A 13,658-nucleotide genomic window follows, 5' to 3' on the forward strand; every position below is an offset into this window, starting at 1 on the left:
GTGCCAATTGGCTAAATCGAGTTTCATTCCCAGGTTTAACCGATATGTGTTAGATAAATATAGATGTATACACAGACAATTTTATCATCGTTCTATATAACCCTTTATCGATATGAAAAGTATGCCTTTTATCGTACGTGCTAGTGTTATCATATAATAGTGCAAATTATCCCTGCCAATGAGCAGAGCAGCCCAGCCTTAACAGTAGGAACAAAAAAACATGTTATGGATAATTGGGGGGATGTGTCAGTGATACATTTGTAATTGTTTGTCGGGACTCACGGGAATCAATACACGAGCCTTAACTTGTTGTAATAAACTGGTTGTTATGGTAGAAAACATTTCAGTGATTCGCATGAATAATGAAAATAGCCACTATGGACTCAATTGGAGGATCACTATCGAAATTAAATGTTGGTTTAATGTTTAATTGTTAATGTATTTTATAGTTGCACTGTTTTTGTGTCGCCTATGAAGCGAAGACGAAATCCAGGTATCGCTCTGTCGACATCACATTTGGCTTCGATAACGGCAGTACTGTCTAATACTGAGATCATACCAAATCAGAGCAATGAAGAATTATTGCATTTCTTATTATTCTTTGGGAATAGCACATATATAATGTACACTACGTAATTAGCAAATGCTCCAAAAGCGAAAATCGCTAAAATAAGTTTACCGCTAAAATATGATCGTTTACAGTAAATGAGAGAAGCCATAGCAATGAAACCTCCCAGCAACTGTTATTGTCAAAGCTATATTTCATAACATATTAGATTAAATGTGAATTAAAGGGGATTTTTATTCGGGGAAGTCGGTTGTGAACAGCTGGTATGGATCCAGAAGTTAACTTACATGATGTAAAACTAGTCCACTGATCTGATAACTTTTTATACCCCCGCAACGAAGTTGGGGGGGGGGGGGGGTATACTGGAATCAGGTTGTCCGTCCGTCGCATTTTGTCCGGACAACTCCTCCTAAACCGATGGGCCAATTCCAATGAAACCTTCACACAAATATTAATGATCATGTGTAGATGTGCATGCCATTTTTCTCAAAATTATTATTGCTATGGCAACTGGTCACTATAAACAGGTTTTCTGATAAGAACTATAACTTTCAGTTTGTCCGGACAACTCCTCCTAAACTAAATGGCCAATTTCAATGAAACTTCATACAAATATAGAGGACCATATGTACAGATGTGCATACCACTTTATTTTACTCAAAATTATGCTTGCTATGGCAACTGGTCACTATGATCAGGTTTTCTGATAAGAACCATAACTTTAAGTTTGTCCAGACAATTCCTCCTAAACCGAAGGGCCGATTTCAATGAAACTTCACACAAATATAGAGGACCATATGTAGATGTGCATGCCACTTTCTTTTTCTCAAAATTATGGTTGTTATAGCAACTGGTCACTATATAACTGGATTATCTTAGTTAGCCTCTAATTAACAGATCCAATTCACCATTGACTCGTGCGGATTGCGGGGGTATTAGTCAGCCATCCTGGCGACAGTTCTAGTTTCTTTTTTTTTTCAAGTCCGTTATAAGAAAGACTTAAAAGTATAAACGATCCTTACAGAACACGCCAAATCATACTGTCTTATAAGCTGTATTCATTTTTTGAAGGCATTAACTGCTCTAGACTGGTGAATATCACTACGCCATATACTGTAAAGGTACATATTTCAGCGGTAATCTTATTTTAGCGATTTTCACTCTTGAAAGCATTGCGCTAAATTATGATTGTGCTAATTACATTTTCTATGTGCTATTCTTACAAAAAATATGAAAGTTTCTTCATTGCGCAAATTATTATGATTTGAAAATTCGAAAATTTGAGTGCGCCAAATTTAATGCGTTGACAGTATTTGGGGAAGCAGCATGCAAACGATTTAAAAGAGCACTCAGTGTGGATTCTGTGCATAAAGCGGATTAGAGAGTGCATTATGCATCTTCTTGTCGACTCTTCTCAATGTCATTAATGATGCCTTACAGAGAGTTTCATGGCAGCTTGTCACTGTTGATAAGAGGCTGAGGAAACCATTTGGGAGAGAGCTTATATTGACATTAGCCTATTACCCAATACCCATAGAATTCATTCAATAAAATCTTTGTGAAATGAAATTTGTTTTCTAGTTTGAGAAAACATTGCTAATGATATATGTTACTTGTTTTCGAAATGACACGCACTTTTAATTAAGAAATTCAAAGCTAGAAATAAACACGCATTGATTGTGCTTATTTTTTTTATATAGTTATGATAGAATATAATACTTTCTCGTACCAAGTACTGTAAACGTGGAAATTTACGCGAGGGGGAAATTAACGCTAATTACACGGACTCCTTTTGTTTCCCCCACGCGTATTATATCGATATCAATTTGCGTAATCTTGAACTACAAGCGAAAGTGGATCGATCGCGAAATTAACCCCCCGCGAAAATAATCACGTTTACCGTAAGGGGCAATTTATATCATTAATCCACCATTCTAACGCACCTGTATGTTCTGGTGATTAATAAGTACTAAAGTCTAAAACAAAACAATGAACAATTTATTTTACCTTAGTTTACCTTAGTATTACCTTAGTTAACCCTAGTTTACCTTAGTTTACCTTAGTCTACCTTAATTTACCTTAGTTTACCCTATTTTACCTTAGTTTACCTTAGTATTACCTTAGTTAACCCTAGTTTACCTTAGTTTACCTTAGTTTTCCTTAGTTTACCTTAGTTTACCATAGTTTACCTTAGTTTACCCTATTTTACCTTAGTTTACCTTAGTATTACCTAAGTTAACCCTAGTTTACCTTAGTTTACCTTAGTTTACCTTAGTTTACCTTAGTTTACCTTAGTCTACCTTAATTTACCTTAGTTTACCCTATTTTACCTTAGTTTACCTTAGTATTACCTTAGTTAACCCTAGTTTACCTTAGTTTACCTTAGGTAACCCTACTTTACCTTAGTTTACCTAAGTTTACTTTTAGTTTACCTTAGTTTACCTTAGTTTACCTCCTTAGTTTACCTTAGTTTACCTGAGTTTATCTGAGTTTACCTTATTTTACCTTAGTTTAACCTTAGTTTACCTTAGTTTACCTTAGTTTTCCTTAGTTTACCTTAGTTTACCCTATTTTACCTTAGTTTACCTTAGTATTACCTTAGTTAACCCTAGTTTACCTTAGTTTACCTTAGTTTACCTTAGTCTACCTTAATTTACCTTAGTTTACCCTATTTTACCTTAGTTTACCTTAGTATTACCTTAGTTAACCCTAGTTTACCTTAGTTTACCTTAGTTTTCCTTAGTTTACCTTAGTTTACCATAGTTTACCTTAGTTTACCCTAGTTTACTTTAGTTTAGCCTTAGTTTAGCCTTAACTTATATTTATCTATTACGTGATTCTGTAAACCCGCTAATTCTGTTAAGATATATTATAAGACTCTATCATATGTGGTCATGTAGGATAGGGATATTCCACCCTCTGGGTCACAAAATGTGGTAAAACCCGAGGCTCTCATTCCCCAACCTAAAATATGCAAAAATAGGCACTATCTGTCGATAGCTTTCTCAGATAGACGCCATTTTTTCTCAATCCAAACTTTTTTTCTACTGCATATAATAAAAAAAGAACAGCGCCAATTGATTTACCATACCCCATATATGCAAACGCTGTTTGCTGTTCTAAAAACGAAGGAAACCATTCATTTCCACAATCTAACGTTGTTTCAGCAGCCCTGTCATTGCAAGCGAAGCCAAATCACTTGATGTCGGCCAAGCTAGTGTGTCCTTTCGCGTGAAAATATAGTTCCATGTTTTATTAATAAAAAACAATAAAAGAACGTGTTTTTTTTTTTTACATAATTTATATCATAAATAAAAAAAATTATTATCTGATAACATAACATGGAGCAGACGATGTGTTTACAAATCTATAGATAGATCTACTTTCGGTTCGAAGACCTACTTTTGTATCATTGCGCGCGCGTGGCTATCCTACACCGGAAGCGAGGTAATACACACACAGCAAGCATGGGTGTATTTAGCTGGACAGACCAGTATGATATCGGTAGGGGTGAGAGAAAATTTTATATCTAATTTCTAATATATTGAAGTGTTGACTATTACATCACGAGTCGGTTTAGTTTAAAAGCATAATAAGTAATTACTGGCTTATCTGAAAGTTAATTCCTTAGAATATATACTTTAGATATATGGTTTTGTTCTCCTGAGCGGCATTTTTCCCTACAAAATATATTACCCTTTGTTAGTTTCAGTTTATGTGTTTTTTTTTTTTTTTATTAATATTGTCTGCAGATCTTCTCTCTCAGTACTCAAGCTGTCTTGGCAGACATAACCTTTATCACGTGTTGACATCAGAATTCGCCGACTATGAGGGCTTTCAGTCCTTTCATCAACCCTGTTCTCTTAAGTATATCCGCGTAATAATTACGGATGTTATACAAATTGTTTTTGATGAAGCATTCCTCAAATTCCGATAACACATAGCATTCGTTAATGTTTAATATTGAGCCATTTAGGAAATATATATATGTATGTAGTTCAGTTTTCGCACAATGGTTTTCGTTCTAAGACTTTTGTTGGAATGATTATTACCATTGCATGAAATTTTGTTTTTGTTTTTTTTGTACCATTTCATGAAATTTCAATAATGATTATTGAAATTTTACCATTTCATGAAATTTCAATAATCATTATCACTCCCTGCTGGTGTCATTTTCTATTTAAAGAGGCGACTAAAATATGACTTCTTCAATATGATTGGGAATTCGATAATGTTCCCTCTGTGGGTTGACACAAATGGTAATGCTTAAAGTAATTTTATTTATTCATTTATTCATTCATTTTTTTAATTCTTTCGAGCCCATGTTGGCAATTTCTCATTTTTTGACAAGAAATTAAAGTTTGACGATGGGAGACAATTCAATAAATTGTCAGCTGTAAGTATTACTTGACCAGGCGAGGTGCCATGCCACCATGTCCAGGTGTGGCATTTCAGTGCGAGAAAGCTTTAAAATGGCACCTGATATACCCAGACTTTTAAGGACTCCGTCTTCACATGGCCCAGCGGTTGTGATGACAAAAAAATCCCAAACAAATAAATACTGTGTACTTATTTCATCGCTATTTGAAACAAAACGATTATCATGACATCTAACATGTATCATTGAACAATTAGTGATATAAAAAATTATGTTCTATTACAGAAAATAGACGCATTGTACCTGGATGTGAAAGTAGTCCATGGTTGCTCAGTCAACAATTGAATCACGTACTTACTGGAAATCTATAGAATTAAATCTACTGGAAAACCGTTACGGAAATTGTAAATGTAATTTGATTCTTCCAGGCCCAATTTGCTATAAAAATCTATATATTGATTAACCTCTCTGGTTTACGATGCCACGCTTATCAGAATCAAAGACGACATGTACAAAAGACTTCGCTGTTAGATTATCGACATTCAGCAGCTATGTATTTATGTCTCCAATGGTCACATGAAATCGACATCGTCCACGAGTGACACGTCAGGTCGGATGACACCATCTTTTAATCAATTCACGTGATTTCAATTTGAAGTAACAATAACAAACTGCCGGTTTTTTTTCTTTGTTATTGTTGATCCGTAGCCAAGGGAACCGTGCTGGCACACACTTGCTACCTACTGCTACTAATAACACGAGTGAGCACGTGTGGGCACGTGTGTGGAGGTATATATGCAGCATAACGTTTCGCCATGAGCAGGGGTGATGGAGAACGCTTCGCTTTACGCCTGTGGGTTATTGAAATTTTTGTGTATATGCTTACAGCTAACTCCGTGGACATGGAAAAGTGATTATCTACGGTAAATTAAGTTTCTGTTGTGTGGATAATTGCTGAGTATCGTGATAGCGATCCATGTTCAGTTCTAAATTGCTCTGTTTAACACGGGTTTGATATGCACTACAGTTTCAAAAGGATCATTGTATATTTCTCTCTGAATGAAAAAAAAAAAATTATCCCCGGACACAATTCTGGGAGTACCTAGTCGAGATCAGGAGACATTCAGAGGTGTGTATACATTTCATAATACGGTTTAATGATAATTAAAATTTCATATGCGAACTGTTTAGAAGAAAGGCATACACGTGGGAAGTTATTGTTTACAGACAAAGATGTACTCGGAAGGATAAACTTCACCCCAAAAACCACACACATGCAGCCTGCGGTTTCCAAACTCTGACCTGTAATCATGGAATAAATAATTTAGCCTCGAACGTACTACAAACACAACGAACTATTTTAGGAAATCACTCGGAAGAAAACGTGCCATAAGTTCTGAAATACAAATCATCTGATTTTATTTACCACTGTATAGTTAATATACAGACCAAGGAATACCTACAACTTGAGGATAAATTAATGGGTTTCTGCGTCGGTTAATAGTTTTGCCACGGCGTTTCAACAAAACATCTGTTGACCTCTACATCAGTCAACAACTGTACATGAGTTGAAGGATCGTTGTGAATGTTTTCTGTTTAAAATTCACATGAATTCCTGTTTGAAGGGATGACTTTATAAATTTGTAGTTCACTGTTCGGGCGTGTTATTTTTAACCGGAAGTAGTGTATGTTGCGTGTGTCTTGGCATTAGATGTTGAACAGGAAATGCTTATTGCGTGTCTTAGATCACAAAGAGAAGTAGAAAATAAGACAATGATTGATATATACTGCCCTGAAGTAAAACTATTTCGCACACAGTATATACACGTGCTTTTCGTGCGTTGTGCGTGACAGAACCATCAAAGGACGGGACAGAGGTATATTTACTGATCACAGTATTCGGATATAACTATATCATTATTACGATGACTGTTTTGTGAGAGCTCCATGACTCAAAAGTTTTAGTTCATTTGGACAGAAGTTTGTGGATGAGATAGTCATATTATCAAAAAAATTGACGTTACACTCTTCACGATCAACCTGCGGTACGTGATTCATAAATCTAAGAATGTATAACTCGTGGAAGAGGGATCTATCTGACAAAGGGATCGAACTCATGTCCAGAGTTCGTGACGCGGTTCTGTCGAGGGGATGCGGAGGTATAAAACACCTGTCCGTTATCTTTAGACATATGGATATCGACTTTTCTCAAAAACTGTCAATGGATGAGTTCAAGATCGGGATACAGAAATTTGGACTCGACGATCCACTGACCGATGAAGAAATGCAAATATTGTTTTGTTCGTTTGATACGGACGACAATCTTATGGTTGATTTTAAGGAATTTCACGACAGACTGAGGCCTGCTCTGTCGCAAGGTAGATATGACGTCATCATGGAGACATTTCAAAGTCTCGACATCAACAACGATGATAAGTTGAAATGTGAGGATCTGAAAGGTATGATGTAATTTATTATATTAATTGTTACATTTGGGGGCAGGGGAGGGTGTTATATTCGGGGCAAGGGAAGGGAGAGTGTAACATTGGGGAAGGTTTTTTTTTGCATTGGGGGCGGGGGAAGAGAGAGTTTCACATTTTGGGCAGGGAGAGGATAGAATGTTACATTGGGGGCTGGGGAAAGAAGAGTGTTATATTGGGGGCAGGGGACGGGAGAGTGTTATATTGGGGGTAGGGGAAGTAGAGTGTTATATTGGGGGTAGGGGAAGGGAGGGTGTTATATTGGGGGTATGGGAAGGGAGGGTGTTATATTGGGGGTAGGGGAAGGGAGAGTGTTATATTGGGGGCAGGGGAAGGGAGAGTGTTATATTGGGGGCAGGGGAAGGGAGAGAGTTATATTGGGGGTAGGGGAAGGGAGAGTGTTATATTGGGGGTAGGGGGAAGGGAGAGTGTTATATTGGGGGTAGGGGAAGGGAGAGTGTTATATTGGGGGTAGGGGAAGGGAGGTGTTATATTGGGGGTAGGGGACGGGAGAGTGTTATATTGGGGGTAGGGGAAGGGACGAGTGTTATATATGGGGGTAGGGGAAGGGAGGGTGTTATATTGGGGGGTGGGGAAGGGCGAGTGTTTCTATTGGGGTGGGGAGGGGGGTGTTCTTTGGGGTCGGGCCGGAGGGTGTTATTTGGGGGTAGGGGACGTTGGGTGGTGTTATTGTGGGGGTCGGGACGGGAGACGTGTTTCTTGGGGGTTAGGGGCCAGGTACGGTGTTATATTGGGGGTCGGGGCAGGCGGGGTGTTCTCTTGGGGGTCGGGGGCGGGCGAGTGTTACTTTGGGGGTCGGGGAGGAGGGTGTTTCTTTGGGGTCGGGGACCGGGGCGTGTCTCTTGGGGGTGGGGAAGGCGGCTGGTTTCTTGGGGGTGGGCGGGCAGGCGGTGTTATCTTGGGGGTAGGGCGGGATGTTTCTTGGGGTCGGGGCAGGACGCGTTTTACTCATTGGGGGTCGGGCGGGGCGTGTTTCTTGGGGAGTCGGGCAGGCGGTGTTCGACTTGGGGTAGGGGCCGGGCGGTTGTTATCTTGGGGTCAGGAGGCGGGCAGGTGTTTTTGGGGGTAGCGGACGGTGAGCGCAGGTTATTGGGGGTCAGGGGGAGTGGCAGCGGTGTTTATTGGGGGCCAGGCGAGGGACGCGTGTTATACTTGGGGGTAGGGAACGACGGGGAGTGTTTATTGGGGTCGGTTGAGGGGTGTTTATTTGGGGGGTAAGGGGACAGGGAGGTGTTTATTGGGGGCCAAGGGAAGGGAGTGTTACTTGGGGGCAGAGAAGAGGAGGTGTTATATTGGGGGTAGGGGCATGGGAAAGTGTTATATTGGGGGTAGGGAGCGGCAGGGTGGTTTATTGGGGGTGGGGAAGGGAGAGTGTTATATTGGGGGACAAGGGAAGGGAGAGTGTTATATTGGGGGTAGTGGAAGGGAGAGAGTGTTATATTTGGGGTAGGGGAAGGGAGAGTGTTATATTGGGGGACAAGGGAAGGGTGAGTGTTATTGGGGGTAGGGCGAGGAGAGTGTTTCTATTGGGGTCGGAGAAGGGCAGCTGTTATACTTGAGGGGTTAGGGAAGGGAGAGTGTTATATGGGGGTAGGGGAAGGGAGGAAGGAGAGGTTACTATTGGGGTAGGGGAGGGAGGGTGTTATATGGGGGGTAGGGGAAGGGAGAGTGTATATGGGGGTGGGGGAAGGGAGAGTGTTAATGGGGGAGGGGAAGGGAGAGTGTTATATTGGGGGTCGGGGAAGGGAGGGAGAGTTTATATGGGGGTAGGGGAAGGGAGGGTGTATATTTGGGGTAGTGGAAGGGAGAGTGTTATATTGGGGAGTGGTAGGGGAGGAAGGGGAGTGTATATTGGGGGTTAGGAGGAAGGGAGGGTGTTATATTGGGGGCAGGAGAGGGAGAGGTATATTGGGGGTAGTGGAAGGAGAGTTTATTTGGGTGACCAAGGGAAGGGAGATGTGGTGATATTGGGGGTAGGGGAAGGGAGAGTGTTATAATTGGGGGTAGGGGAAGGGAGAGTGTATATTGGGTGTTAGGGGAAGGGAGAGAGTTATCTTGGGTGTCGGGGCCGGCGTGTTCTATGGGGGTCGGGATCCGGAGGGTGTTCTATTGGGGTAGGGGCCGGGCGCGTGTCTCATCATGGGTAGTGGCCGGGCGCGTGTTCTCTTGGGGTCGGTTACGTGCGGGTGTTCTATTGGCGGGCCGGATACCCGGCGCGTGTACTCTTGGGGGTAGGCCGGCGCGTTTATCATATTGGGGGCCATGGGAAGGGCGAGTGTTCTCATTGGGGGTGGGGAAGGCTCGTGGTTATCCCCACTCTGGTGGTCTGGAAGGTGGCGTGGTTCCTGGGGGTCGGGCCGCGAGTGTCTCATTGGGGTCAGGGGGCGGGAGAGTGTTCTCTTGGGGTCGGGGCAAGAGGCGGGGTAGGTCTCCTTTGGGGGTGGGCCGGGACGAGTGTTTCTCTTGGGGGTCGCGGGCCGGTCGCTGTTCTCTTGGTGGGTTAGGGGCCGGGCGGGTGTTCTCTTGGGGGTCGGGCGGGAGAGTGTTTCTTGGGGGTCCGGGCGAGGGGTGTTTCTTGGGGGTCGGGGAAGGGGGACGTGTTCTTTGGGGAGTGGGGACCGGGAAGGTTATCCTTGGGTGGTCGGGGACGGGCGGTGTGTCATCTTGGGGGTCGGGGACGGGCGCGTGTTTATTGGGGGTAGGGGCGGGCGGTGTTTTTAGGGGCTTGGGGCGGAGGGTGTTATTTTGGGGCAGGGAAGGAGGTGTTTATTGGGGGTCGGAGGAAGGGCGTGTTATATCTGGGGACAAGGAACGGGAGAGTGTTTTATTGGGGGTAGGGGAAGGGAGAGTGTTTACTTGGGGGTAGGGGGGAGGGAGAGTGTTATATTGGGGTAGGGGACGGGAGGTGTTAGGGGAAGGGAGAGAGTGTTATATTGGGGACAAGGGAAGTGAGAGTGTTATATTGGGGGACAAGGGAAGGGAGAGTGTTATATTGGGGGTAGGGGAGGAAGGGAGAGTGGGAGCTGTATATTGGGGGTAGGGGAAGGGAGGGTGTTATATTGGGGGTAGGGGAAGGGAGAGTGTTATATTGGGGTAGGAGAAGGGAGAGTGTTATATTGGGGGTAGGGGAAGGGAGAGTGTTATATTGGGGGTAGGGGAAGGGAGAGTGTTATATTGGGGGTAGGGGAAGGGAGGGTGTTATATTGGGGGTAGGGGAAGGGAGAGTGTTATATTGGGGGTAGGGGAAGGGAGAGTGTTATATTGGGGGTAGGGGAAGGGAGAGTGTTATATTGGGGGTAGGGGAAGGGAGAGTGTTATATTGGGGGTAGGGGAAGAGAGGGTGTTATATTGGGGGTTGGGGAAGGGAGAGTGTTACATTGGGGGCAAGGGAGGGAGGAGGGAGTGCAATTTTGAAGACAGGGGGGTGGGCAGTGATATATTATGGGCAAGGGAGAGGATTTTACCACTGTGGACGCCGGAGAGAGTTGATACCATCGAGGATAGATAAGGATTTTTTTTTTTATCTTTGACGGCATGCAGGGGAGGGTATGAAAATCTAGGACAGTTGTGTATAGTTTAGAGGTTACTGTGGAGGCTGTAGCTTAAGAGGAAAGGGGTGAGTTGGGGGTTGAATATTTCTTGACAGTTAAATTCTCATAAGCATTTCAAAACAAAATAGAATATGTATTCACCCCAGTAATCCCGCTATTACAAGTTGTACCAATTCAATTTCGATATCTCAAATCGAATCATTTCAATATTTATCTTTTGTGACGTCATTAGAAAATATCGAGTGCCTGTTGTTTTTGGTAAATATTTCTGTAGACAAACATTACATGTACCATTGATAAATCTGTGTTATGAATACTTCGTAGATGATTCTAATAAGTATTTACAATCTTGTCGAAAGGCACCATACGTTCAATGTTCAGTAACACAGGGATATGGTACGAGTTTCCATCCCCCACGGTCCATATTCCCCACACATTTATATATATATGGACCGTTGGTTGAAAATTCGTGTCAGGTCCCTGTGTTAAATACTATTAATGACATTACCAAACCTATTACCATAATATCGTATTAAAGTACACGTATGCCCTAACTGTATTTTGAATAATTCATCACTTACATACTATAGCCATACCAATCATGCCTGTTCTCAATAGTTTTCTAATAAAACTCGTGTATAGTCCAATTACGCAAATTTCTTAATTGATTCCATACCATAACCATTCTATAACCATATCCTGGATCGTGGGTATACCTTATGTTGCTTAAACGTTGTGTTGTGTCGCATTTGTTGACTCAATGGATTTGTTCTGAATCAGCAGGGCTAACCCGACTGGATAAGCGATGGAATTAGCAAATATTTACCCATGTTCAGATAGCACCTCCGTAAAATAAACCACTCATTATACGATGATTGCCCGGGAGATCTCGACACAAGTTATACGATGAATACAGCTTATTAAATATAACGTGTATTGATCAGGTTGTCATAAACAATATATGATCTTGGTTATGTTCAGAAGGTATTATATTGGAGTACAATATATACAAACCTATCAAATCATAAATCTCTTGCTTTTCCCCCGTGAAATCTATTAATAAATATTTTAAATTAAAATTGATTTTCATTTCAAATTTAAACTTTTTAAAATGAAATACTTTTAAAATGTATAATATTTAAATTAAAATGATTCCATTCCGTTTCAGCGTTCAATGCCCATAATACCTGTATACTGATCTTGCCCATTCACTATCTCACTATAACCGGCACGGGTTTTAGGGGCCTTCTGGTCCCATTTCATCAAACGGGAATTCCTTAACATAAAATTTCCCATAGGAAATCATTACACAATTTTAGAAGGAAAAAGAAAAATTCCAAGTTTGTTTTTTTTTTGAAATTAAATAAAAAAAAAAACCTTCCTAAAGACTATTTGAAATAAAGGGATTTCCATCAGTTCTAATTAGGTACATGCACTTTGATGAAACTATAGCGCCCGGTCAGTTTCTATACAACGAAGGGTTCGTGCTCAAGGTTCTATTTTGTATTGTCTTGGCGGTAGGGTTCCGCGAAAATATCTGCTCACTCTGAAAATACATATATCAGTAACTTTATTTTAACGGCTATCATTTATATATGACTACGAATAAGCTTTGAACTTTCGAACCTTCGGGAGATTCTGGACATGGAATTGACGTGCATCTTTAAGATTGATAAGTTCACGACTGTCTGACGGGGTCAAACGGAGTCAGACGGTAGTTCGAAGGACTTCAGAAATCGTTATATGTTTTCGGAAAAAAAGCCGATTCTGTCCAAAAAAGATTCATTTTTTTCTCGAAAATTTGGACTTTTTAATCTAAGAAAATGTGAACTAAATAGAAATATATTTCTCTAGATATAACGCTGTGTTTAAGAGAGGATGAAACTGTAATATTAGGACAACAATCAACGTCGTGATTTGCTGAATCCCTAGTCTATTGGTATATATCGACTTGTATTGTTGTAAATACGCCCATGTATACATAGTTATTGTACCTTGTTTACAGTTTCGGGTCAGTCTGCGGCCAGTTTATCTGTGTATGGTAACGAAGGGTCAAGATGGCGGTGATGGTTGATATTTTTCATTTCGTTATTTCGTTAACTTACAGCGATATAACGATAATCATCCTGTTTTTGTCGCGCCAAACAGCGTCGTTCCTCGGGGACATAACGAAATAACGAACACAACACATGTAAAAATAAATTGTCGTTTAGCTACAAATTTCAGCTGTTTTTTCTGTCGCCCAGGGATGCGAAAAAACGATGAAATTTATTCCGTCGCTTCAAATAAGCGGTATCTAGCGAGACGAAATAACGAAATAACGAAACAACAGATACCATCAACTATTGTCTTTTCATTTCTATTGTACGTGACGAGTAAAAAGTGTTCGACCACACGAATCCGATAATTTCAATTACAGGCTAGATATTTTTGGATCGACAGAGGGCGCTCTGTGGGTTACGTACAGAAAATCTCAACACATGGTAAATTTTGCAATCCCCTGTGACGTCATACACAGGCAGGGGTGTCATTTGATGTGATCCCCTACAACGTCTGAAATGCTCTTCGGAATTGGTAAAATGGCAGAATGTATTCAATTGTCTTTGCGTATCGGGCGAGTTGACACTTGCAGCTCATCTTGCGTTGTCCTTCTCGGGCTT

General features: G+C 41.3%; 1 protein-coding gene across 2 annotated transcripts in view; it reads left to right on the forward strand.

Moving 5' to 3' along the window:
* LOC117338996 (calcyphosin-like protein) overlaps positions 1 to 13,658 on the forward strand; it is a 33,890-nt gene that overhangs the window by 15,962 nt on the left and 4,270 nt on the right. Inside the window, exon 1 of one of the 2 annotated variants that reach the window (XM_033900363.1) lies at positions 5,496 to 7,405. The exons of the other annotated variant lie outside the window; for it this stretch is intronic. Coding sequence (XP_033756254.1) covers positions 7,015 to 7,405 — 391 coding nt within the window. The 5' untranslated portion in view covers positions 5,496 to 7,014. Of the gene's footprint in view, positions 1 to 5,495; positions 7,406 to 13,658 lie in introns of those variants that run through there. 2 annotated transcript variants of the gene reach the window in all.

The sequence above is a fragment of the Pecten maximus genome, chromosome 1, assembly GCF_902652985.1.
Source record: "Pecten maximus chromosome 1, xPecMax1.1, whole genome shotgun sequence".
Lineage (NCBI taxonomy): Eukaryota > Metazoa > Mollusca > Bivalvia > Pectinida > Pectinidae > Pecten > Pecten maximus.